The sequence below is a fragment of the Phoenix dactylifera genome, chromosome 1 (assembly GCF_051530095.1).
Source record: "Phoenix dactylifera cultivar Ajwa chromosome 1, Ajwa_hap1_PhDact_Kaust_v1.1, whole genome shotgun sequence".
NCBI lineage: Eukaryota > Viridiplantae > Streptophyta > Magnoliopsida > Arecales > Arecaceae > Phoenix > Phoenix dactylifera.
In genome coordinates, this window is record NC_143190.1 from 46,900,934 (window position 1) to 46,923,451 (window position 22,518).

A 22,518-nucleotide genomic window follows, 5' to 3' on the forward strand; every position below is an offset into this window, starting at 1 on the left:
CTTCACCACAACCCTCCTCTCACCATCCACTTCAACCTCCCCCTGTCCACTGCCCACTCCTCTGCCCTCCATCCACTCCTCTATCAAAGCTGTAGTCAGCCCAGCTCCTGGCCTGAAGCCCTCAGGTTATTATGACCTTCTGTTATTTTCTCTGCTTCTTGCTTTCACTTATTTCTGCGTCTCACATTTTGTATGAGATCTGCTCTGGTTGGGGCCTTATTACGTCGTTCTACACACTGAAGGGGGTTATCATTACCTGCAGTAAGACTCATGTTCCCTGGTGTTTTCAATGACTGCCTGCATTCCTAAGCCATCAACCACTAAAACAGAACCAGTATTTGCTGAAGTCGTTGAATCATCGATTACAGGATTCATATTAACAGAATGACGCTCTGATTTTAAACAATCAGTAACCTCACGATTTGCTTTTGTATCATTTGCCAAGTGGGCTTCCTACTGAATGTTAGAACTTTTAACCACTAGTTGTCAATGGTGAACTGGCTATCATTCCCACCAACCATATCATCCTGCAGAGTCCTTCCCTTGCAGCTGGAACTTCTTGCTGCATTTCAATATTGCCTTCTGCTAAATTAGCACCTGTGTTTTTTCTTTTTTTTTAATTATTTTTTTGGTAAATCGGATGCGTTAAATTGAACTAAACGTGAATAGATACATGGAAATTAGAAAATAAAATGTTTAAAAACTAAATTGGAAGATTGGTCAAAGAAACTCATAATATTGATTCTGTATGGTGCATTGCATAAGATGCCATCTAATCAGCAGCACTATTAGTCTGTCTATAAATATGTGAGGCGTTAATGGAGCAAGGAGGCGCATCATTAGCAACTGTGTTCTTTAACTCAGATTTGTTGGAGGCTGGAATAATAAGATGCATCTCAAGACTACGGAACAATTAACTGCTCTTTTAACACTGAAGACGTACCAAGACTACCCTCTGAAGTAAGAAATTTGCCACTGCAATCTCTGGCAGATCTTCAGACCTATCAAGTTCCCAAAGTTGGTTCACGAACAGGTTTTACAGTTCCACGTATTTCATGCTCTGAGTTAGTTCCACTCTTTCTTCCCCTTGGACTTGAGAATATGCACCTTCCAACAGCACAATATCTAACTTACAAAGCTTGAGGTAGATCCCAAATAGTTATATGTTTGAGCATTAGGCATGTTGCATGCCTACAAATGCATACTAGAACCTGTTCTTTAAAATTGCGGAACATACAATTTTTATTTTATTATATAAATTGCATATTGTTAGGCCTCTCAATCCGTACGGCAGAATCGTACCGATAGATCACTAAATCCGTTTGGTAAGGGCCGACCCGGCCGTATCGACCGGTTGAGCATACCATGATGATAATAAAGATAGCAATAACTATATATATATATATATATATATATATATATGTTCGAAAGGGATCATTTTGGCACCTAGAGAAGGCCTAGGGGCAGGAATTAATCCTAGGTATCTAAATGAATTATGCCCAAAGATGGGGAAGACTTCATTTCACTGGAAGAATGGAAGAGCAATGGTAGATGTCGAAATGGGTAAAAGAAGACCTCTCTCTCTCTCTCTCTCCCCCCTCAATCTTCTCCTCCCTAACTACCGGTCCTCTCCTCCGGTAACTACCGATCCTCTCCTCCCTAATAAAATTAAAAGGACCGAGACGAATCGAGCTAGACCTCCGAGACAGACCCTGCGAGTAGGAGGAGATGGGAATGGGGGAGAGCGGGCGTCGGGGGGGGGGGCAAGGAGAGGTGGAGGGACTTCGGCAACTGGGGACGCCGTTTCCTTCGGTTTCGTCGCCACCGTCATTCTCATCTCCATGTTCCTCGTCATGGTCATCTTCGAGCGCTTCCCCCGCCCCAGGGTCCCCCTAGCCCCTCCTCTCCTCCGAAGATGGCCGGATGCGGAGGGCCTCTTCCTCCGCGGATCTCAAGGCGCAGCGCCGCCGGGGCATCTCCGGCCAGGCCAGCTCGATTACCCTTCGCCCAAGGTAGCTTTACCGAAAATTCACCATTATTTTTTTATTTTTTTATTTTCGTGAATGTTAGCACCAGTAGCATAGGTTCCATAGGAAGTGTTTGTAAGGCCACGCAACCACGCCCAGAAGCAGGGAATATAATAGGGGGATGTTAGAAAAAAACAAGGCCATTTAGAAAGGGACAGCTTATAGTGGGGCGTTGGATTAAAGAAGTTGTTTCATATTGCAACTTCATCTTTGAACACTGCAAGCAGCATCTGACATGTTAGAACCAAAGATGAAGGGTTGTCTCTTTAATCAACCTATTTGTGACTTTAACTGTAAAAAAAAGGCTGCATATTGGTACCTTTTTCATACTTTTCTAAGTTTTTCATCTTGACCATTAGATCTGCTGGCATGGGGTATGTAAGTGGAGCATACACATGGCTAACTAACTGACATGATCCACGTAACAACAATGGGGAATGTTAAGTGGACTTGAAATTCTATGTGGGCAAGCCTATGGAGCACAACAATACCAGAAGCTAAAAATATATACCTACAGAACCATTCTCTCTCATACTGTGGTCTATCTTCAGAAAAATCAAAACACAAGATAAGAAGCTCAAACGATCACTATTCAAGACTGAAAACAATGTCGGCAAAGTATCATGTACTCCATAAATTCGTTAGAAAAATGAAAGATTCTGAGATTGGTGAAAGTATCATCTATGATAACTTTTACCTTATGATTACTATAGATGGAAGTGTCAACTGTAAAAACTCATTGATCTCTCTAAAATATTTCATTGAGATTGGTGAGCGAGTAGCTTTGCAAGATTCTGGGTATTTAATCATAGCTAGTACACAAGTATGGAGATGTTCAACCAATGTGATATGCTTATGGAGTTCAACCAACTTTACATAGGCATATCACATTAGTCGAACATCTTCATGCTTATGTCCTAGCTATTATCAAATACTCAGGATCTTGCAAAGCTACTCGCTCACCAAACTCAATGGAATGCTTTAGAGGGATCAATGAGTCTTACAGCTGGCACTTCCATCTGCAATAATATATGGTAAAAATCATCGTAAATTTTAGAATTTTCTTTTCATTTTCTTATGAATTTATTAAATAAAGAATATTTTGCCAACATTGATTTTAGCCTTGAATGGTGGTGGTTTGAGCTTCTTATCTTGTTTTTGGTGTCTTCTTACAAGCAGACCACAACAAGAGATAGAATAGCTCTGTAAATGTGAACTCCTAGCTTTGTTGTGCTCCATAAGCTTGCCCACATAGAGTTTCCCGTCCACTTGCCATTCCAAGCTATTGTTATGTGTATCATGTCAATTAGTCAGCCAATTATAGTAATGAAGCACGAGAAGGAACACAAGGAAGGAATTGGACTTACGAGGAGGGTGAAGCCAGTGATGCTGGTAAGCGACGAAGCCATGGCGAAGCTGGAGAGGGTGATCTTGCCAAGGTGGCTGATCATCTAGATCACCTGGACCATGCCCTACGATAGCATCATCACCACCATGGGTGTTGCCAAGTAACCAATCCACGGCCAGTATCTCATTGCTCTATGACATTCCATATGGACTTGGTGTTGCTGCCAGGTAAGCTCAAAACTCATATACCTATTTATATTTATTCCACTTTTTATATCTCTTCATGTATAATTGATAAGATGTGCATTTTTTTCTTTTCCTATGAATAAGGTGTCAAATGAATTAGGAGCGGGGAAACCATAAAGATCTCAGTTAGCAGTACGTTTTGTGATGTTTCTTGCAGTTATGGAGCCATTCTGGCCTTTTTTGCCATGCGTGGCATCTTGGGGTATGCCAATAGTAATGAGGAGGTCATTAGTTATGTCAGGGAAATGGTTCCTCTGGTTTATGTCTCAGTTATAATGGATAGCCTACAAGGTGTCCTCTCAATTAATATATTCCTTTCATCTTTATGTCTTTTGACTAGAGTAACAGCGACACCAATATTCAATCTAAGATATTATCTTCTGTGGTTGAAAATTTTTGAAATGTTTTTCTGTAGTCTTCTGTGGTTGCTTTTTTACTTATAAATTATCTTTTCAATCCATATTGATTTATTCTTAATATCAAAATTTTAACACTCCTACAAGATGTAGCTGTTTGGAATGTCCATCGCTATAAATGGAAATACTTACAATGATAACTTGTATGATGAGGAATTGTCGATAATCATGGATTTGAGGCAAGAGTTCACTCTAAATGTATCAAAGAAAAGACTAGGCCATACTGCAAAGTCATTCGTTTATTCTTGTTTTCTCATGACCTTGTTCTCGAAATTCTTCGTGGATCAATTATAATCATGAGAAAGTTAACAAACAGTGGTATTGTAGTCATGTGAGCAAAATGACATAGCTTGTCTTTTATAAGCAGATATACTGAAAGTGACTAAGACTACATATCATGTTGAAAGTCTTTTACCGAGAATGGTCAAAGCTTAGCAAAAAGGTCTGAGGTCAAAATCTCCAAGATGAAACAAATCTAATTAGTTATTTGCTAGACACATCTAATATTGTATGTTACTGCCTGCAATTTCCGGTTCTTAGGGATCTAAAATTATCATATTTAGAATGCATAAAATTATGAAGGCGTGCCTTTGTGTAATGGTATGGTTGCTCCATCGTGATATGAGTGTCAGGTGTTCGAAATATAAAAACATTCTCTCCAAATGAGGGGGTAAGGTTGGGTACATCAGACTTTCCCCTAATCCAGTGGCAGGAGCACTTGGACGCCCTTTTAAGGATGTCATTGCTTATGCTGGGATCCAGGATCAGACTCATCTGTCTAGGGGTACCAAAACTTGGAGAACTAGCACAATTAATGAGTTCAATGTAGGAATGGAATCCATTGAAAAAAATTAATTTTGGACCATCAGCTTCTATGGACTGGTTAGAACAAAATCTTGATTTTGTGTCTTCAATAGCTCATGAAAAATGCTTTTGTTGTCTTTGCAACAATAGTGATCTATTGTGACATACAACAATTCTAATCAAGAGTATAGATTACGGTGAAAACATGGTCAATGCACAAGCATACATAAATTACCATCTCAGAAAATGAATGTAACTCTTACACAACCATTATGTGGTCATCTTTTGATTTATCAGGTGTTGCAATAGGATGCAGATGGCAGCACATGGGCGTTTATATCAACCTCGTGGCTTGTTTATCTGATTGGAATTCCAATAGCAATGGTTTTGGGTTTTCTATTGGATGTAGGAGGCAAGGGCCATTGTATTAGTGTAGTTTTTGGGTCTACAATGCAGACGCTTGCTCTTTCTCTGATATGAGGCTTCACGAATTGGGAACAACAGGTCTGCTATTCTCTTTACTAAGCCTCTGTTAAATGGATGTCTTACTTAAACAACAAAGCATCTTAAATTTTCTTGTGCTATTCCATGGTAAAATCAAATTACAGCAAGAAGATGCACTGATTGTCACAGTGATTAGGTGAGGGCATAACTAACTTTTCAATTAATATTGGTAGACTGTATTATGATAATTATCTTATCAGCTACGTTGTTCTATTCTACGAGTGCACTTTTTCTTTGATTTGCAACAGAGAATGCCTGCAGGATTAGTATTAAGGAACATTCATGAAACGTTTAATCTTTTTTTTTTTTGGTCAATCTTTGCATGCAAACATGGTAAGGAGCGAATATTTGATGAAAGATTACCACCTAAGTTGATCAGAAGTGATGAATTGCACAGATAATGATGTAGCTAGCTTGCATTTTTGGCTTCAGCCAGATCTTGTATGAATCGAGGTTTATATTGGGGTCTCCTTTGTAATTGAAACATGGATCGACATCTCTACCAATAAAGGTTTTCCCCAAATAACACCCTCCCCCCCCAACACACACACACACACACACGAGAGAGAGAGAGAGAGAGAGAGAACAATTTAATGAATTAGATTAAGAGAAAATTGGGATTTTTTTCCTGGTAGAATAAAAAATTGTATGGAAAATAGAGGACAGCAATCAAATCAGTATTAGAAACGTTTCAGGTTATAATAACATAGAAGGTAGTTGTTTGTACAAATGATTGTCTTTGGCAAGTCTTAATAGACATGATTTATAGCCTGATGAAATTCCAACTTGGGTGAGGTTTAAGTGCAACCGTTGTTACGACATGTTTGGTAACTTAACGCACTTGTCTTTTCCTTAAGCTGGTTGAAAATGGATTGGGCTTTTTTTATCTCTCTCTCTCTCTCTTAAAAGGTAGAGTTAATGGCTCACTATTAATTCTTTTGTTATGTCATTTATAAATTGGAAGATTGTGGAAACGGCTTGACAAGGTAGACGATGGAAAGATGGAAATAGGATAACAGCAAAGCTCACCAAGTTTCGTATCAGTAGTAGAGACTATCGGTAGTGGTGGAGATCACTTGCTGTGGTAGTTGATGGTAGAGATTGCTATAGGTGATGATGGAAATTCTTGATGATGATGATGGGTCGATGAAGATTGGAGGCAGTGGTGATCGATAAAGAAAATTAGCGACGATGCTGGATAGAGATAAGAAGCACAAGTGGTAATGGCAGTGGTGATGGTAAGAAAGAAGCGAGTTCTCTCTCTTCCTTTCTTCTCTTTTAAGCTATTTGCTCTCCATAATTTAATTCGCGAGTGATAATATAGCGATTTTTTTTATAAAATAAACCTGGAAAAGTTCGAATATGCTTCACCGGCTAAACATTCTACCCAAATCTCAATAGTTTATGGATGATGCAATCTACCTTGCAATGAAGTCACATGCTATGCTTATTCCTTGTGATCATATTCACGTTTGGGCTGATTTGTCTCTTTAAAACAGCTTGACACACTTCAAACCTCTTAAATGGAGCAGCTTAAAACACAAATCACACACAGGTGAGAGACAAACAGACCTCTCTTTTCAACTTATCATCGATAGGACCTAAAAAATGTCACTCTCGTGCTTCTTTTTGTTTTCATATTCACTAATAACATCACCTTCATGCTAGTTGACAAGAAGCTATCTAGTTCTCTAGAAAAGTAACAGATGCCGTAGAAACTCTCGCTATGAACATAGCATATATCTAGTCATACGAGTAGGCACATTGGATGAACTGAAATAACTGATGTAAGATGAGGAAAAAGAGAGTAATGAACGTAACCAGGATGAAGAACTTACCCAAACAATAAAAACATTCATTTGGCAGAAGGCTCACTCCGAAAAATTTCAATCAGCTTTACCGGTTAATATTCAATACAAATTTCAGTAGTTTAACTGCCTAGACATGACCACAGCTAGTTATATGGTTATCACTATGTGTTGATGATATTCATCCTTGGCCTGATTTGTCAATTGAACTATACTTAAGGAAAGACACTTCAGAGGTGACCAATAAAGATAAAATGCAAAGCAATCACTAACTATAAGAGAGCTTCGCAGTAGGAAAGATGCCATGAGATATCCTATAAAATATAGACAGTTCAACATTAACAACAAGTGCATCTATAACTCATTCATGCAACCACTCACTCTTAAACACAGCGATACAATAAGCTATCAACACTAGCTCAATATACTGAAACCAATGCCAGTTCTATGAATGCAAATATTTGGCCGAGATTTCATGGAGACATTATTTGCAACTTTTAGAGGATATACCCAGAGGCCAAGTGTCAAACAATTGCTGATTTGTTAGGAACTTAGCTGCATCAACAATTGTAATACCAGAACAGACCTCAAAGCACGACCAAAATCAATATGTCAATGTAAAGCAAGACAGGCTACAATATACACTGCATACACGATCAACAACTCAAACATTAAGCAACTTGTTTTATTATTTTTTTCCTTTTTAATAAGTGTGGGTTATGCTTCAGTAGATTCAACATGTAATTAAAGAAAAAGACATGAAATTTATGATAACATTTTCTGCCGCTGATTCACATTATAACTCCATCTATGTAAGAGGCAACATCTTTTTTTTAAAAAAAAAATGGTGTCAATCGCGTACAGAAATGGTCTTAAAAGTTAGGTGAGGATTTACAACAGTCAAGTAAACCCAAAAAAAAGGATCATGGAAGTATATGAAGAGGGAATTCATTAAACTCAAGATTGCATAGCCAGGCTGTGAACTCATCAGTGATAAGGTAGAGCCAAGGCAGCCACAGAGATAATACTCATGTCTGCTAATTGTTGAAGCAAGTTTGAGCCGCAAATACTGGAAAGATATTTTGGTAACTATTTTACAATTTCAAATGCCTTTAGCATGTTTAAATTCCAGTGGCTGCAGAATGAGCAATCTTCAGATATCAATGAACCGCTCAGTGGGAAAAACCAAATGAGCATACAACGATGGAAAAATGTTAAAAGCAATGGTTGTGACTAGATTAAACTGAGCATATCATAATATAGGTCAATGAAGTTGTCACAGGGCTCAGGAGTTAACAATTCCTCCCATCATTACCATGTCATTCAAACAAAAGGTGGAGAAGTGCATACATGAAATGATACATTATTTGGCAAAATAGTGCCTCATGTAGAATAACCTGACATGTGACAATAGCGTGTATGTGTATTATACACCTTGATCATTCAACAATATGCCTCATCCGTTAACAATTTTGAACATTTTGTCATTAGTTATATACATACATTAATATAATAGGGTTATCAATATAAATTCAATGTCTAACTTATTCAGGTTATATGTATAATTATTTTTCAAACACAACATGAAATGACGGGTCCCTTGCATTAGTCCCTCCACAATACTCATGAGTAAGATTCTGTTGAATCAGCTCTATTCCTTGGACCAACATAAGACAGCTTAGATCCCAGAACACTCTTGCAGCTACCTGCTCCTATCTTCCTTTGAGATACTCGAGTAATTTTACAATTATTAATGACCTTCAACTCTTTAAACCTCAAGTTGCTTATCTCACTGACGATCAACGAAGTTGCAAGATAGAGTGGGCGAGTCTCAAAAAAGATGTTCCAAATTAACTGCTCAAGGAATTCCTACCAAACAAAAAACTGCCTGAGGGATGATATTTTGCAGCACTTAATGAGCTGTGCCAGATGTGATATAATCTTCTAACAAATTTATACCATGATAATGCGAACCAGAAGTATCTCCATCAGAACTATAACAAGCAGGCGAAGTTCTTTAAGTGTTGTGCTACTGTATAATGATAAGACTCTCGAAGAATTTACTAGACTTTTAAAAGGCCAGCTATACTGTTTGATTCGTTGGAGCGGGACAAAAACACTACATGGTGAATGGCCAAGGGGATTTCCAATGCCTTCATGCTAAGTGGAAACAAAGCAGGCACTAGAGAGGGGATTCCCCCTCTTATCCTCTTTCAGTTTTCCACCTTTTGCTCTTATGCTATTGCTAGTGGGTGCAATTCATTGCATTTGACGTTTTTGGACAATTTGGGTCAAGTCTAGACACCAACTCTTGGATGTAATCTAGTATAAGAGGATCCTCACAATATGCAGAGCAGTACATGAATCACAGTGATTACTGAAACATGATTGATATAGCAAAACTCCAAACAAATGGGATGAGACATATCAGTTGTAGTTATACTATGATAATAAAAACATTTATTTTCCCATAATAAACTCTTTCTGTCAGCTCATTACAAAAGTGAAAGAGCAAGTCCTCGCAACATTCATAAATGGGAAGCAATTGAAATTCTTTGCTAATAAAAAAAAACATCTGCCTAATTTAAATTGTTAACCAACAAAGGCTATCTGGATAACATATTGATTACTAAAAAAAGTGTCATGTCACAAACCTCTGAGTTTGCCTGTTGTTGAATCATGAAACATGCTACTGGCAGAAGGTATACTAATCAATCACAGACTTGATTTGAATGAGGCATTTGGTGAACTTTAGCAAGCAATAACAAGCAAGTGTTAACAATACAAAGATCAAGCACTTAATTCTAATACCTTAGGACTATGCAAACAGGATGAACTTTAGGAAATGGAACTCCAAGTTGTGAACAATTCATAAGACAATACATAAGTTATATCATTGCTCTAAAGCTGTTGATGTGGCTTCTTAACATTGCCTAGGTGCTCACAAAGGCCTAGGAGGCCTGCATGAGTGGCCTGAACTATATGCTGATCCAGCAGAAAATGCCATTCAATCATTATGCAGCAACCAGCCTCCTCTCCTCCTCCATCCTTCTCCCCCACCTCCTCTCCTCTCTCATGTCCGCTCCGCCCTCCTTTCCTTTCCCATCCTCTTCTAGCTCCTTCTAGTATACCACCCAGGCACTAGGCAATATCCCAGCTGCCCGCATACTGCAGCAATTTTTCTCTCGTGTCACTGAAGTATAGAGCAAAACTAAAGAACAACGCATGCACATGACAGCATCAGGATTTATTCTAAAGTGTGCCTTAAGCCTGTGAATCAAAGTAATATGTGAAAAGTTTGATCAATAAGCAACTTCTCGATTTATTTACTTTTTGCTAAATAAATGAGAATTATATCATCAATGAGACAGTTGTGAGAGCACAGTCATAACCGAGCCAAGAACTGATCTCCTGAATGCAAAAGATTGAAGAATAATATAAGCATCCCCCTACAAAATGTTTTGTCAACCCACCAACATCTTGGCGTCCAAACATAGGCGCAAGAAACATATAGCAGAGATCTTCTCGTGCCTTCTTCATCTTCTTTGCGCCCAAAGCCTACCTTTTTCACAAGCTCCCATAATATAACAAGATAAAATGGTGCAAAAATCCAAACTTTTGATCCAATTTGTATCTACATCCATGAGAATTAAAACATAGTGAACAAATTATAGAAATTATAACAAGAATACCTCTATTTCTTCATCACTCCATAACAACCTTTGCTCCAACGGCCTTCAACTTCTCAATGATCTGCTCCCCCTCCTCCTTCGAGACGCCTCTCTTGATAATGGTCGGCGTCTTCTCCACCAAGTCCTTCGCCTCCTTCAGCCCCAAATCCGTAAACCCTCTCACCTCCTTGATCACCTTGATCTTAGCGGCCGCGTCGAACGAGTCCAGCCTCAGCTCGAACACCGTCTTCTCTTGCTTCTTCTCCTCCGTCCCCGGCGCCCCCGCCGCCCCGGCAGCGGCGGTCCCGGCCCCGCCGCCCCCGGCGTTCATGACGCCGATGACCGGCGGGTTCTTCAGGCCCATCTTCCGCACTAGGATGGAGGAGAGCTCTGCGACCTCGGCGAGGGTGAGGGCGGAGACCTCGTCGACCAGGCGCCAGACACGGTCAGAAGGTGGGCTCCGCGCGGTCGCCGGGTCGAAGGTGGAGGGGTCGTAGTCGGCGGGGAGCTTCCGCTGGTCGAACACCTCCGACTCCCCTCCATCGTCGGCGTCCTCTTTCGCCGGGAGGGAGAAGCGTCGGAGGATAGGGATCGATCTCGAGCGTTTTGAGGAGAGGAGACGGTGGCCACATCTAAGGAGAGAGCTCATCTTCTCCAGAGAAGGAGAGCAGGGAATTAGGGTTAGGGCCTAGGAGAGGGAAGAAGAGACGGTGAACCGGCCATTTCCGGTGCTCCTTTACTGGCAAAGTCTGCGGGCTAGTGGCTTGGACTTGGGAAGTTCAGGTTCCAATTTTTTCATCCCAAGCCACTAGGCCCACTACGATGATGTAAGTACATGGGCTGGATTTGGGCTAACATATGCACACGTAAAATATGTCTGTGGATTTGGCCCAAACAATGTAAAGTAAGGTTGTGAAATATCTCATGATTATTTTGAACATAAATTTGCATGCCTGGTCATTTATGGGATATGTTTTTTGAAAAAAAATTATGGAATATCAAAACAACTCCAACACATGCAAAAACATCAAATACTTATTTCTGTCAAATTATGGGTGTATATGTCAAAATATGACAAGAACTCAAATGGAATTTCTTACCATTAAAACATGCTAAAACATCAAAGGGGTTTATATGATTAAATATCAAATCTTATATTGACGGTGTTCAAGATTTGCTTCGCATATGGGACAGGTTGTATTATTAAGATCTCCATTGGATTCCAAACGGCTAACTTACTTAACTAAAGACTGATCGGCTGACTTTAAAAATGGCTTGAGAGAGACGAATAGGGGGTTCCTGACCTCTTCCGCTTTCTAAAAAAAGATTGCTTTCAAGGACAGAGGCACATATGATAGTTTCAAGGATGATGGACCGTATGAGTTCAAGATCGAGGAGTTACTAGCCGAGAGGAGAGTTTTCCGAGGAAAATCCTCTTTCTTTCCTTTGATTGATAGCCTTTCGAGTATCCATTCTTAACTCTTGAGTGAGGTCGGGTTGTCAGAATAGTACCACCTGCCGACTTGAAAGTTGCCTTTGCTTGTGAAGGCAATCGTAATAATCAACAGGCTTTGCTTTCAAAAGTCATGAAAATTTTGTTAATAAATCATACGTCTAAATTACTAACTAGTTCTCAATGAATTTGTTTCCACAAAAATGATCCAAATAATGAAACAAATTTATAAATCCTCAATCTAGTAGTCTGCAATTAGCACAATGCGCGGTTAAATTAGGTTTAGCCATCTCCGTTCTCCTCCTTTTCTTCTTTTTTAATCTTTCTTTTTTGAGAAAGATTAGGCGGAGTCTTCGTCACTTTCTCCGCTCTCCTCTTAGATCTTCTTCCTCCAATTCTTCCTTTGACTTACCTTTACTTCGACAAGTCAGCAGCTTCGTCTCTCGACGAGGTGGAATGGTCCCAGGTCACCAAACTCGCCAACGAGATCCCTAAACAAGCAACCATGGGAACCGCCTCAAATTTAAGCTGGAAACGCTATATTTATCCTTTTTCCGAGGTAGCAGCCATCGGGCTTGTGGAAATCCAACAGGCCACTTAGCTCTTCTACAGCTAACATGAGCCTGTTATTCTGATAATGTACATGAACTCACTCCTTAATAAGATAGAATATAAACAAATATAAACTAGAGATGCTTAACCTAATTGGCATGTAATAAAAAGTTCAATAAAAGAAGGGTAAACTTATTGCTTGTAGAAGCTAAAAAGCTGGCTGCTTGAAGATAGAAAGGGCTGGCATCTAAAACTCAAAGTGCAATGTTTTTGGTTCTCTCCCTTTCCTCTTGTTACCATGTTCCCTTCCATTCTTCAATTTTATTCTTTCTTTCTTCCAATGGTGCCTTACTGAATCAGAATTTATGTGTTTCGGTCTGTTTTGTTGTTTGTGCTTCTGAGGGCATCTTTCCAATTACTATTGTGATGCATGGCTTCTCCTCCTGTTTGCTTTTTTTATACTCCATTGTGATGAAAAAATGGTATTGAAACACAAATGCTTATGCATGTGTATGTGTTCCTATGCATGCATTATGTGCATCATGTGTGTAAATGTACATGGTAAACATCACAGAATGCTCCCGTGATTTGGAGGGCTGTACTCACGTTCGAACTATATGATATGAGTAGCCGTTTTTACCAAAAAAAAAAAAAAACATCACAGAAAGCAGATTAGAGGAGAGAAGGGAAGAGTAAGGAAAGAAGAGAGAACAAAGGGTCTGATGTATGTATGGCTCTACCAACTAATTGTTTAAATAATTCCACACCCATTTAGACATGTCATTGTATAACAAAAGAAGATACCTAATTACTGTAGCTCTTGTTCGGTTGAATTTGACCACTCCATGAACCCATTAGAAAAATGGATTAGCATTTTAATCTGTATATTTCTTAGTAATATGTTACTGACCAAAATACAGATCGCTAGGGTTCGTCATATTTCATCAATTTAATAACCCCAGACCTTATAGTTTGTAACGTGATCTCAGCACATACAATCACAAGACAGAAAGGAATTGATGAGCCCGGAGTATTAGATTTGATATTTCTTGCTTTCACCGCTATCAACAGACAAGACAGAAATTGGGATAAAAAAATTATACTGATTGAAGAAATAAGTCCAAAGTCTTGGGTCTTAAAAACTGTGAATTGTGAATTGAATCAGAGAATAACTTGTCCAAATAATCGCATGCTTAAGATTACTTTTCTGTTTCTTGGTCAACTCCTGTTCGTATTTGCTTCAAATGATGTCTTCTCCATTTGTAAGATGGAAAGCTTTACATTATGCTTAGGCACATAGTAGCTCTTAGGTTGAAAATAAAACAGTCTAATCTTTTTGATGGATTTTGTGCAGGCTCTAGCAGTTCCAAAGAAAAACTATCGATCCCCAAGCTATCAGGCTTAGTTTGGGAAGCATGTGATGCCCTCAAGAAGACCCCCACCACAAACTTCCCTGCCATAGTGTGGGGCATGACAGATGCTGCAATCTTCATTAAGGATGTCCATCAGGAGATGAGAGAACTTAAGTCTGCTGCTGATGATTCGGCAGATGGAACTTCCAATGAAGCTGCTGAGAAGATACAAGACTGATGAAGAGGGTGGTTTGATTAAGGATGAGGAGAAGGGCATCGCTCAGTTAACCATTAGTGTGGTGTCTGATACACTTACTGTCATTAGAGAGATAATCTTTCTTAGCTTTCACTCGCTCGACAGTTCAAATCGTGAGCGTAGCACTGAGGATTGCATTGATTCATTGGAGAGATTGCTGAGCTACTGCCAAGAGATGGGAGCACAGGTTAATGAGCTTGGAGCTTCTGTTTACCCACCGCAAGAGATCTCTCAGATGAAGATGAGTTCTAAAAAGATGCAACATGGGGTCGATGAGATGTGTTTCAGGCCTTTGAAGGACTGGAGAATTCCTTGGGGAAACTGGAGAGTAGATTGGGTGATGATGTGGTCTCTGAAATGGGTAGGCTTACCATGTAGGATGTCAGGGATATTTTGTGTACTATCTGAACTGTTTCTTTTAGCCTAACTGTGGGAGCCATGATAGTTCAGTAGTTGAGGGCCGTTTGTTGAGGAAATTCCTGCAGAGAAGTGAACTTAAGAAAAGATTCAAAGAGAGTGGGAATTTAATGCATTCTAATTTGATCACATTAGGTTGATTCTTAAATGGTCCCATGATCATGAAGAGGCCACGATGAAAAGCAGCTTTCTTTTTTAAAAAAATTATTTCAGTTTTAGAAAGAAAAAAAGATAAGCAACATTTGTTATGACAGCAACACTCTCTAACGGATCATATTGGAGATATATGTACAAATTTTTCTTGTGATTGTTGGCTGAAATTAATATAAAAGGAGAGAAAAATGTTGTGTATTTGATTTTTCAAATTTTTATAAGCTGATTTACCAAAGACCAGTTACATGACCATGAACATTACTTTTCCTTTTCCTTCCCTGTCGTTGTTTGATGCAAGCCCATTGTTGATTTACCATGTGCAATCTGAATGGCTAAAACCCATGTAACAGGTTACATGAATGACAACCCATATTCAAGAAGTAAAATGCTATAATTCCTAATATGTACTTCTTACAAGAGCATCAAGATTATGCATACAAACAGTATTAAATGTAAACAATCTCATCACTTTCATTATGTGCATCTACCCAATATTCAGAGCCTGCCAGCCATTAAAACTTACCATCAATCAGCATCCTAATGCAAGAGATTTACACAATCCTACAGATATACTACCATTTACTTCAATTAACCATATCCGATTCTGCGAGAAGTTCTCCAGTTCACTGATTGTGATGGGTTTTATCTAACGCCAAAAAACTAACGAGAGCAGTAACATTTATGAGTTGGCATATTGTACCTTCTGTTTCTTTCCTCTTCTTGTAAACAATGAGATTATGTATATATATACATATACATACATATCCCTATGTATACCTCTTACATTAGTTTGTGTTTATCAAACTTAGATAAAGTAATGAATCGCACAGCTGTGTCCTTAAAATTTCCAGCATCAGACTAGGGGTGAAACTGAGCCGAGCTGATTACAGGTTCATGTCTGTGTTTTTCCCCGTTTCTAAAAGAATTCTATAGGGGACAGGATTCATTTTACACATACATGCATGATACTTTTGCCTTCTTCATGATAATAATTCCAGATTTCCACATTAAGATCTTTCCAGACCATCATTTCCTACACCAGTTTTCCTCCCGCCAACTATTTTCTGCAAGGCCCCAATTCTGAGCTAGGTTGTGTTTTTATCTATGCATCACAAAGAGAGACGATAACTATGCTTTTGGTAGTTATGTTCATTACCAAAGCAGAAGTTACAGATGGATGAGCCAAAACACCACTGTTTCATAACTAAATGGAGCACAAGATCTTTTTGAAACACTCTAATAATCATGACAAGGAAATGGCTTCCAAAAACTACCTCAGTCTCAGGGTTTTAGTAGCAAAACTAAGTCTTGAATATCTGGAGTAATTTTCCAGGATTACTTCTGCTTAAGAATAGTCAAATGCCAAATGACAAGCCAGAAACAGTCAAACTGCCTCCTTTTTTGGGTGGAATAACGGAATCAAAGAGTTAAAAAATATCACGTTGTCTTGCTTAGAAAAAAATGCTATCGCATTGGTTTCTGTTCTCACTCTGTTTGCTTCATGAGGTGAAGTGAAAAAAACAAAAAAGAGAATTCCAGAGGTGGTACACCTCAGGAATCAGAATGCACCAACATCTGCTTTAACTGGATAAATTTCTTGCCAGCTGATGTACAAATATGTAATTAAATATAGCAAACAAAAAATGTCGTGGCCCATGAAAGAATAACAGAAGTACATGGCCTCCCATCCACCTGTATATAAAACTATACTACATTGGGAGTGGTCATAATTCAAAAACAGAGAGAATATTAAATGTAAATGACATTTACCTCTTGTGTGCCAATGATACATCATGGCTTTTTGTAGACCCATTCGAATGCAAATTATGCATTAGGTGAAGCAGTTAACGGCCAATTAGCTTCACCATCCAGGCACCACCTAAGTAGAGCCCTAACAGTGGCCCTGCCAACAGTATTTGGGTCAAGGGATCGGTTGATGGTGTAAGCACAGCAGCAGCAACAACAGCACCAACCACAACGTATCTCCAGATGGAGAGCATTTGGTCCCCAGACACCAAACCAACTTGTCCCAACAAGAGCTGTATAACCGGAACCTACAAATCAAAAATTAAAAAGCATGTGCAATAAGTTAGCAATAAGTTTCAGCTTGCTTGACCCTGAATACGGTCTCTTAACTGCAACAACCCTTGCCCAACTAACATCTCTCATAGATTTATAGATGTGCAAACTCATTTACCAGAAAGAATCAAATAGCAGCAGTTTTGGGCTATTATTCAATCCCTATATCTGCTGAGAAGGTCACATATGAACTGTTAAATTACTCTTAGTCTTTCAGTAGAAGCAATGATGATGTTTAGATGTGCCGGAAGAACAATGCATGAGATAAGACAGAAGGGTGGCCAATGAACTAATGAAAAAAATGGAATACATATATTACAAGTACCAGGAGTGATTTGTATAATTTTTTTCTGTATGCTGTATAGTTATATATGAGGGAATGAGATGGGCTACAAAAAAATTGACGACTTCTAACTATTTAGCATACGCTACAAGCCGTTAAAAGACAGAAACACACAGAGAGAGAGAGAGAGAGGAGAGAGAATTCTATGACAACAGAAAACTCGAGAAATTCTTGTTTCTAATCTCCACTTAATCTGCCATTAAGAGACAACTCCACCCAAACACATAGCCTTTCATTCCTAAGATGAATTACTTAGGGCATAATGTGGTTTGACGAGAGGGATCTCTAAAGTAATATGCAATATCATAATTTAATATAAATGTATGGAAATATTCGCCAGTACCTGAAAGGATAGTCCTGTGCTGAACATAAGCACGAGGACAAACTCAAAGTATTGATCAATAGACCATAATGATTCCACTGCCCCTTCCGCATAGTTGACAAAGAAATTTAAGGCTGCGGGAGTTAGAATTGAATAGGAGAAAGCAATGCCAGCATAAAAAAGCACCGAAGAGCCCAGGACAATAGGGCCTAGGAACCTTCTCTCATCCCTTGTTAAACCAGGAAGAACAAATGCTATGATCTCATAGAGGATGACAGGACTCCCCAGAAGCAGCCCACAGTAACCAGATACCTGCTTAACAATGAAATATTTCTGTCATAATGAGCAGAATCACTTCTTTAAAATGCTGCATGTGGACAGATTTAAACAAATATCAGAAGTACCACGAGTGAAGAAAGCCCTTTACTTCATGGTAAATTCAATTAGTTTTTAATTATGCATGATCAAAGGAATATAACTTTGGACCTTTTCTAATCTCACAGAAGTTTGTTGAGAGAGAGAGAGAGAACAGAAACATTTCTGTCATAATAAGCAGAATCACTTCTTCTGCATGTCGCCAGATTTAAACCAATATTAGAAGTACCGTGAGTGAAGACAGCCTTTACTTCATAGTAAATCCAATTAGTTTTTAATTATACATGATCGAAGGTATACATCTTTGGACATTTTCTAATCTCACTGAAGTTTGTTATATAAGAGAGAGTAAAAATAGCCCAATGTTCAATAAATCTCAGCCATTATTAATGAGAAAGAGACATTAGAAAAGGCTATTCAGACATCCAGTGCCACAAAGACGTGATGGAATCAATTAGCATAGGATTTACTAAATTGTAATAAACAAATACATCTGAAGAGGAGAATCAGCTTCAAAAAAAAATGGTGTAATTGCAAGACAAGCAAAAAGTATGTCATAGCAGTAATTATGTAGAACACCTCTAATAAAGACAAATAGTAAGTAAAGACAACAACAACATTTTTGAAAGTTTACCTTCAGAGTTGTAAAGAAAAACTCCCCAGGAGATAGTTGCAGAAAGCGAACTCCCTGAGCACTTACAGGGGCTTCAAGGAGCAATATTAAATCCTTTGAAAAAGCAAAGCAACCTAAGATAGCGGCTCCTATAGCCAAAACAGAGACAAATATTCTCTGGCGAAGCTCCTCTAAATGGTCAGAAATGCTCATCTCTTTATCATCAGGGAGAAGCTCTTTGCTAGGATAAAGAAAACTATAGACAGGGCTTTGCCCATTATCTTGCTTGATGCTTTCTGCGGAGTCTTCTTGGAAGTTCTCTGCTACAACAAAAATTATTAATTGAATTTAGGTCATGGATATAAAGTTATGTATTCCATTCCATGTTGCATCTTAAAAGAAATGATTTTGGTTCCAATGCTTGGGGTTACTTAGCAAGATTTAGAAAATATTGATCTAGTACCAGGTGAAAGCATCTGATATTTCAAGGCAAATTAGATGTATAAATAGGAAATTATCAGTTACAGTTATAGATTTATAAAGCTGCCAATGCATGGCGGGACTCAACTTACAATAGCTGCTGATCACAGAGAAAGTATTGGATGACTGATTGCCGATGTTGAGAACTACATTGTCAAGTATGAGTCAGAGTAGCGAATGACAAGAATAGTTATGTATGAGTCAGAGTACTTACAGACATAACTAAACTGGACATCCATTTCCATGGAATGGCAAAATAAAGGAAATGAACATAAATAATAGACATATGTAAAGATATAGCGATTGAAAAATTATTTGCATGAAGTTTCACATTACATATACTAATCTTCAGCTATATGATAAGCGATCGTTATATTTGGAGATCACCTTATTACTGGGTTATCTTTGGTATCCACGTATATCAACCAATACAGAACTATATGTAGAAGCAGAGGAATGCTTTAAAGTGTTAAAGCACATTGATGATAGGTCCAATAATAAATGCCTTTTTTCCATTCTAATCAAGTTTTGTAATTTCAACATCATATAAAGATGGGTCTATCATCAAAGTACAAACACAAAACCAGCTTATTTTCCAAAAAAATTTCCAAAAAATCTGTACGAGTAAAAGAAATGAAAAGCATTGGCTCTCTTTTTATGGAAATATCAAGCATTTCCTTGTTATATTGTCCATAAAGTCATCCATATTTTGAGGCATTGCCTCAAGCTATACCCTTTGCAAATTCAGCACCAAATCTCTATGGGATTAACATGTTAGAAGAAAAATAGCACTATCAATAGTTTGGCTTTTAAAGAAAAAAAACATTGTCTGTAGTTAACAAATCATATGCATTAAAATGCTAACTTAAAATTTTATGAAAAGTAACAAGACCTTAACCAATGCCCCATTTAAATTATAACTACATCAGCAAGTGATAACACTAGTGTCATGTGTAACTCTAGCATAATAGCACTTCTTTCTTAATTCTATGCGTTAAAGATCCCTTAGTCCCTTTCCTCAAGCCAAAGCTGTAACTGCAGTACTTAAGTTTCCTTTGACTTTGTTTTATTAAAGAGACTTGCATGATTCCCTGAAAAGAAAGGTTCTTTACGTATATTTATTCATTAAAAATCAAAGTATATCCAACAATATGTTCATTCATTAATTTCTTTGGATATAGTGTCACCATGAGATTCCTTCCACCAAATTCACCAATTAAAGAATCTTCAACCTTTTCACAGAGAGAAGGAAGCAGGGAAGCATATCAACCATTCTCAACACTTGTTTTGGAAAATGAAATATAAAACCTACTTTTTAGGAACCATTTGTGCAACAGTCCTCAGGTTTGTGCAACAATTCTAAGCCATTACCTCTAAAATCTCAATCTTATTCACCCCCTTTACATAACAAAAATTTCACATATTCGTAGATCACATGAAATACATAATACTGGACCGAACCCACAATGTTATAACTGTATGACAAACCCATATAAGAGAGACAACTGAATCAACCAATAACATTGAAACTCAGGTTAGAATCACAAAGGTAGGTTATGGTTTACCACACCTTCACCCCTTCCTCATCCCTCTTCTCATATTAAAAAATCTAGTAGCTGTAAGAATTATGAAAATGGATCAGATCATGATGCGCTTTTCTACTTCTTTACCCTGCCAGGCTTCAAATTTGCAACAACATCACAATTTCATCAACATAGGAACAACTTTCAACAAACAAAACTATGAAATCCAAGACCTCGCTTAAGAAAAATCACTAATTTAGAGTCGAAGATGCAAAAAATTAACTTTCAAAGCCATTACTGTAAGGGAATTCGTAATTTCGTATGATTTTGCATGATTCTTAAAATAACAGGTCATGATGTTGTCGCTTGCTCGTGAAGTGAAAATTCAAGAAAATCCATCAGAACATGAAACTGGAAAATTCTATCTTGAGTGGGAGATTCAGAGTAGATATTTTCTTATTTCGGTCATAAAAATTTCTATTCACCAAGGAAATATTTCCCCAAAATCTAAAACCTCTGAAATTTGAAAACTTCGAATCTACGAAAATGATAAAAATCTATACTTTTTAAAGTTACAAAATATCCGAAACTCGGAGTCTCAAAAGAAAATTTCAAAAGAACTGTTGAAAAGGATGAAGAAATTCCTACCGGGTCTTTCCTCGACGGCGGCCCCAACCCCGCCCAACGACGGCTGCTGCTGCTGTTCCTGTTGCCGCCCCTCTCTGCCGTCGTCTTCGAGAGCGGAGCGGAGGAGCCGACGATGCCTGCGGGGAGAGCTCCGGAAGGGCGCTGCTTTGATCCGTGGGGCAGCGTATCGGTGCTGCCCGGCCGGATCGAGGCGGCGAAAGCAGCTGCTAAGTTGTGGATGGGAGAGCAGAGACGCGCTTCCCATCTGTCTCTCTTTCTCTCTCACTCTTCCTGCGGACCAGGCTTCTCTTTCTCTCTTCTCCACTCTTTCTCGTTTTGGAGGTGAGCCAGAAATGGCTCGCGCTAGATATTATGACGGCTTCTCGCCTCCAACCCGCCCCCACCCTTCTGTCTCTCCCTCCTCCCCACCCTTTCTCGCCTGGCCCCATTCGACGTTAGTGTTTTTGTTTTCTTCTTTTAGAAAAAAAAAAAGAGTATTTGAATTTAGTAAACTAAAAAAATAAATATTAGAATTCATTTGATTTGCGTCTAGTATAAGATCCATGGAAGATATGTCGATAGCCACTACATCTAGAAAATTGTAAATATGCTGAGCCCCAAGAACATGCATTTGAGGGCACATATTGTATAGTAAAATAGATAGATTAATATTTAAATTTTAAAAAAAATTGGATACAATGGTATCTCACACATGCCAGGCATGGTACGGCCAACAAAATCAAGAAAAAAAAAATAACACAGGAACTCAGGCACTGACGCATAATAGCTCCAGGTGAACTCTCCAGAGTGGTGGGCCGCATATGAGGTCATCTAGTCGGTCGCACTGTTCATCTTTCTGTAAAATAAAAAAATTTAAAGACTACTATTTGATCACTATTTATTTGTTTAAATATTATCTGTGTTTATAAATAATATCTTCAAAATTTTTAAATTTAAAAAAAAATTTAATTATTTTATTGTAATTGTATCTTTGTACTAAATGATGATTTGAACAATAATGATGTCCCTTTGCTATCATTAGTTGTTTTTTTTTTGTCAACATCATTAGTAGTTTTCCACTATAACATTATAATAGTTATTACAATTGTCATTTATTCTAATAATGAATAGTTTTAAAATATATATAATA

At 38.3% G+C, this 22,518-nt stretch overlaps 2 protein-coding genes and 1 pseudogene across 10 annotated transcripts; 1 reads left to right on the plus strand and 2 right to left on the minus strand.

The window, feature by feature from the left end:
* Nucleotides 1-9,879: 9,879 nt before the first annotated feature.
* On the minus strand, nucleotides 9,880-11,605 carry LOC103705631 (ribosomal protein L7/L12 domain-containing protein). Of its 2 annotated transcripts, none has more exons than XM_008789430.6 (2): nucleotides 10,845-11,605; nucleotides 9,880-10,320 (listed from the first exon to the last, which is right to left on the minus strand). In XM_008789430.6, the coding sequence occupies exon 1, from the start codon at nucleotides 11,470-11,472 to the stop codon at nucleotides 10,858-10,860; it is 615 nt and encodes a 204-aa protein (XP_008787652.1). In that variant the 5' UTR covers nucleotides 11,473-11,605; the 3' UTR covers nucleotides 9,880-10,320; nucleotides 10,845-10,857. The 2 variants fall into 2 exon arrangements, with proteins under 2 accessions (XP_008787652.1, XP_008787653.1); XM_008789431.6 differs by having other exon boundaries at nucleotides 9,880-10,422.
* A 435-nt stretch (nucleotides 11,606-12,040) lies between these two features.
* LOC103705632 (sec-independent protein translocase protein TATC, chloroplastic) lies at nucleotides 12,041-21,817 on the minus strand. 8 transcript variants are annotated; one of them, XR_015968554.2, is made up of 5 exons: nucleotides 21,390-21,780; nucleotides 18,760-19,061; nucleotides 17,772-18,062; nucleotides 16,777-17,060; nucleotides 12,041-12,767 (listed from the first exon to the last, which is right to left on the minus strand). XR_015968554.2 is itself a non-coding variant. In XM_008789432.6 (4 exons), the coding sequence occupies exons 1-4, from the start codon at nucleotides 21,631-21,633 to the stop codon at nucleotides 16,851-16,853; spliced, it is 1,047 nt and encodes a 348-aa protein (XP_008787654.1). In that variant the 5' UTR covers nucleotides 21,634-21,779; the 3' UTR covers nucleotides 16,583-16,850. The 8 variants fall into 8 exon arrangements, 2 of the variants coding, with proteins under 2 accessions (XP_008787654.1, XP_008787655.1); XR_015968558.1 differs by lacking the exon at nucleotides 12,041-12,767 and adding an exon at nucleotides 13,955-14,915 and having other exon boundaries at nucleotides 18,760-19,058; nucleotides 21,390-21,817; XR_015968552.2 differs by lacking the exon at nucleotides 12,041-12,767 and adding an exon at nucleotides 13,955-14,915.
* On the plus strand, nucleotides 14,113-14,814 carry LOC148715342 (uncharacterized; annotated as a pseudogene).
* Nucleotides 21,818-22,518: the final 701 nt, after the last annotated feature.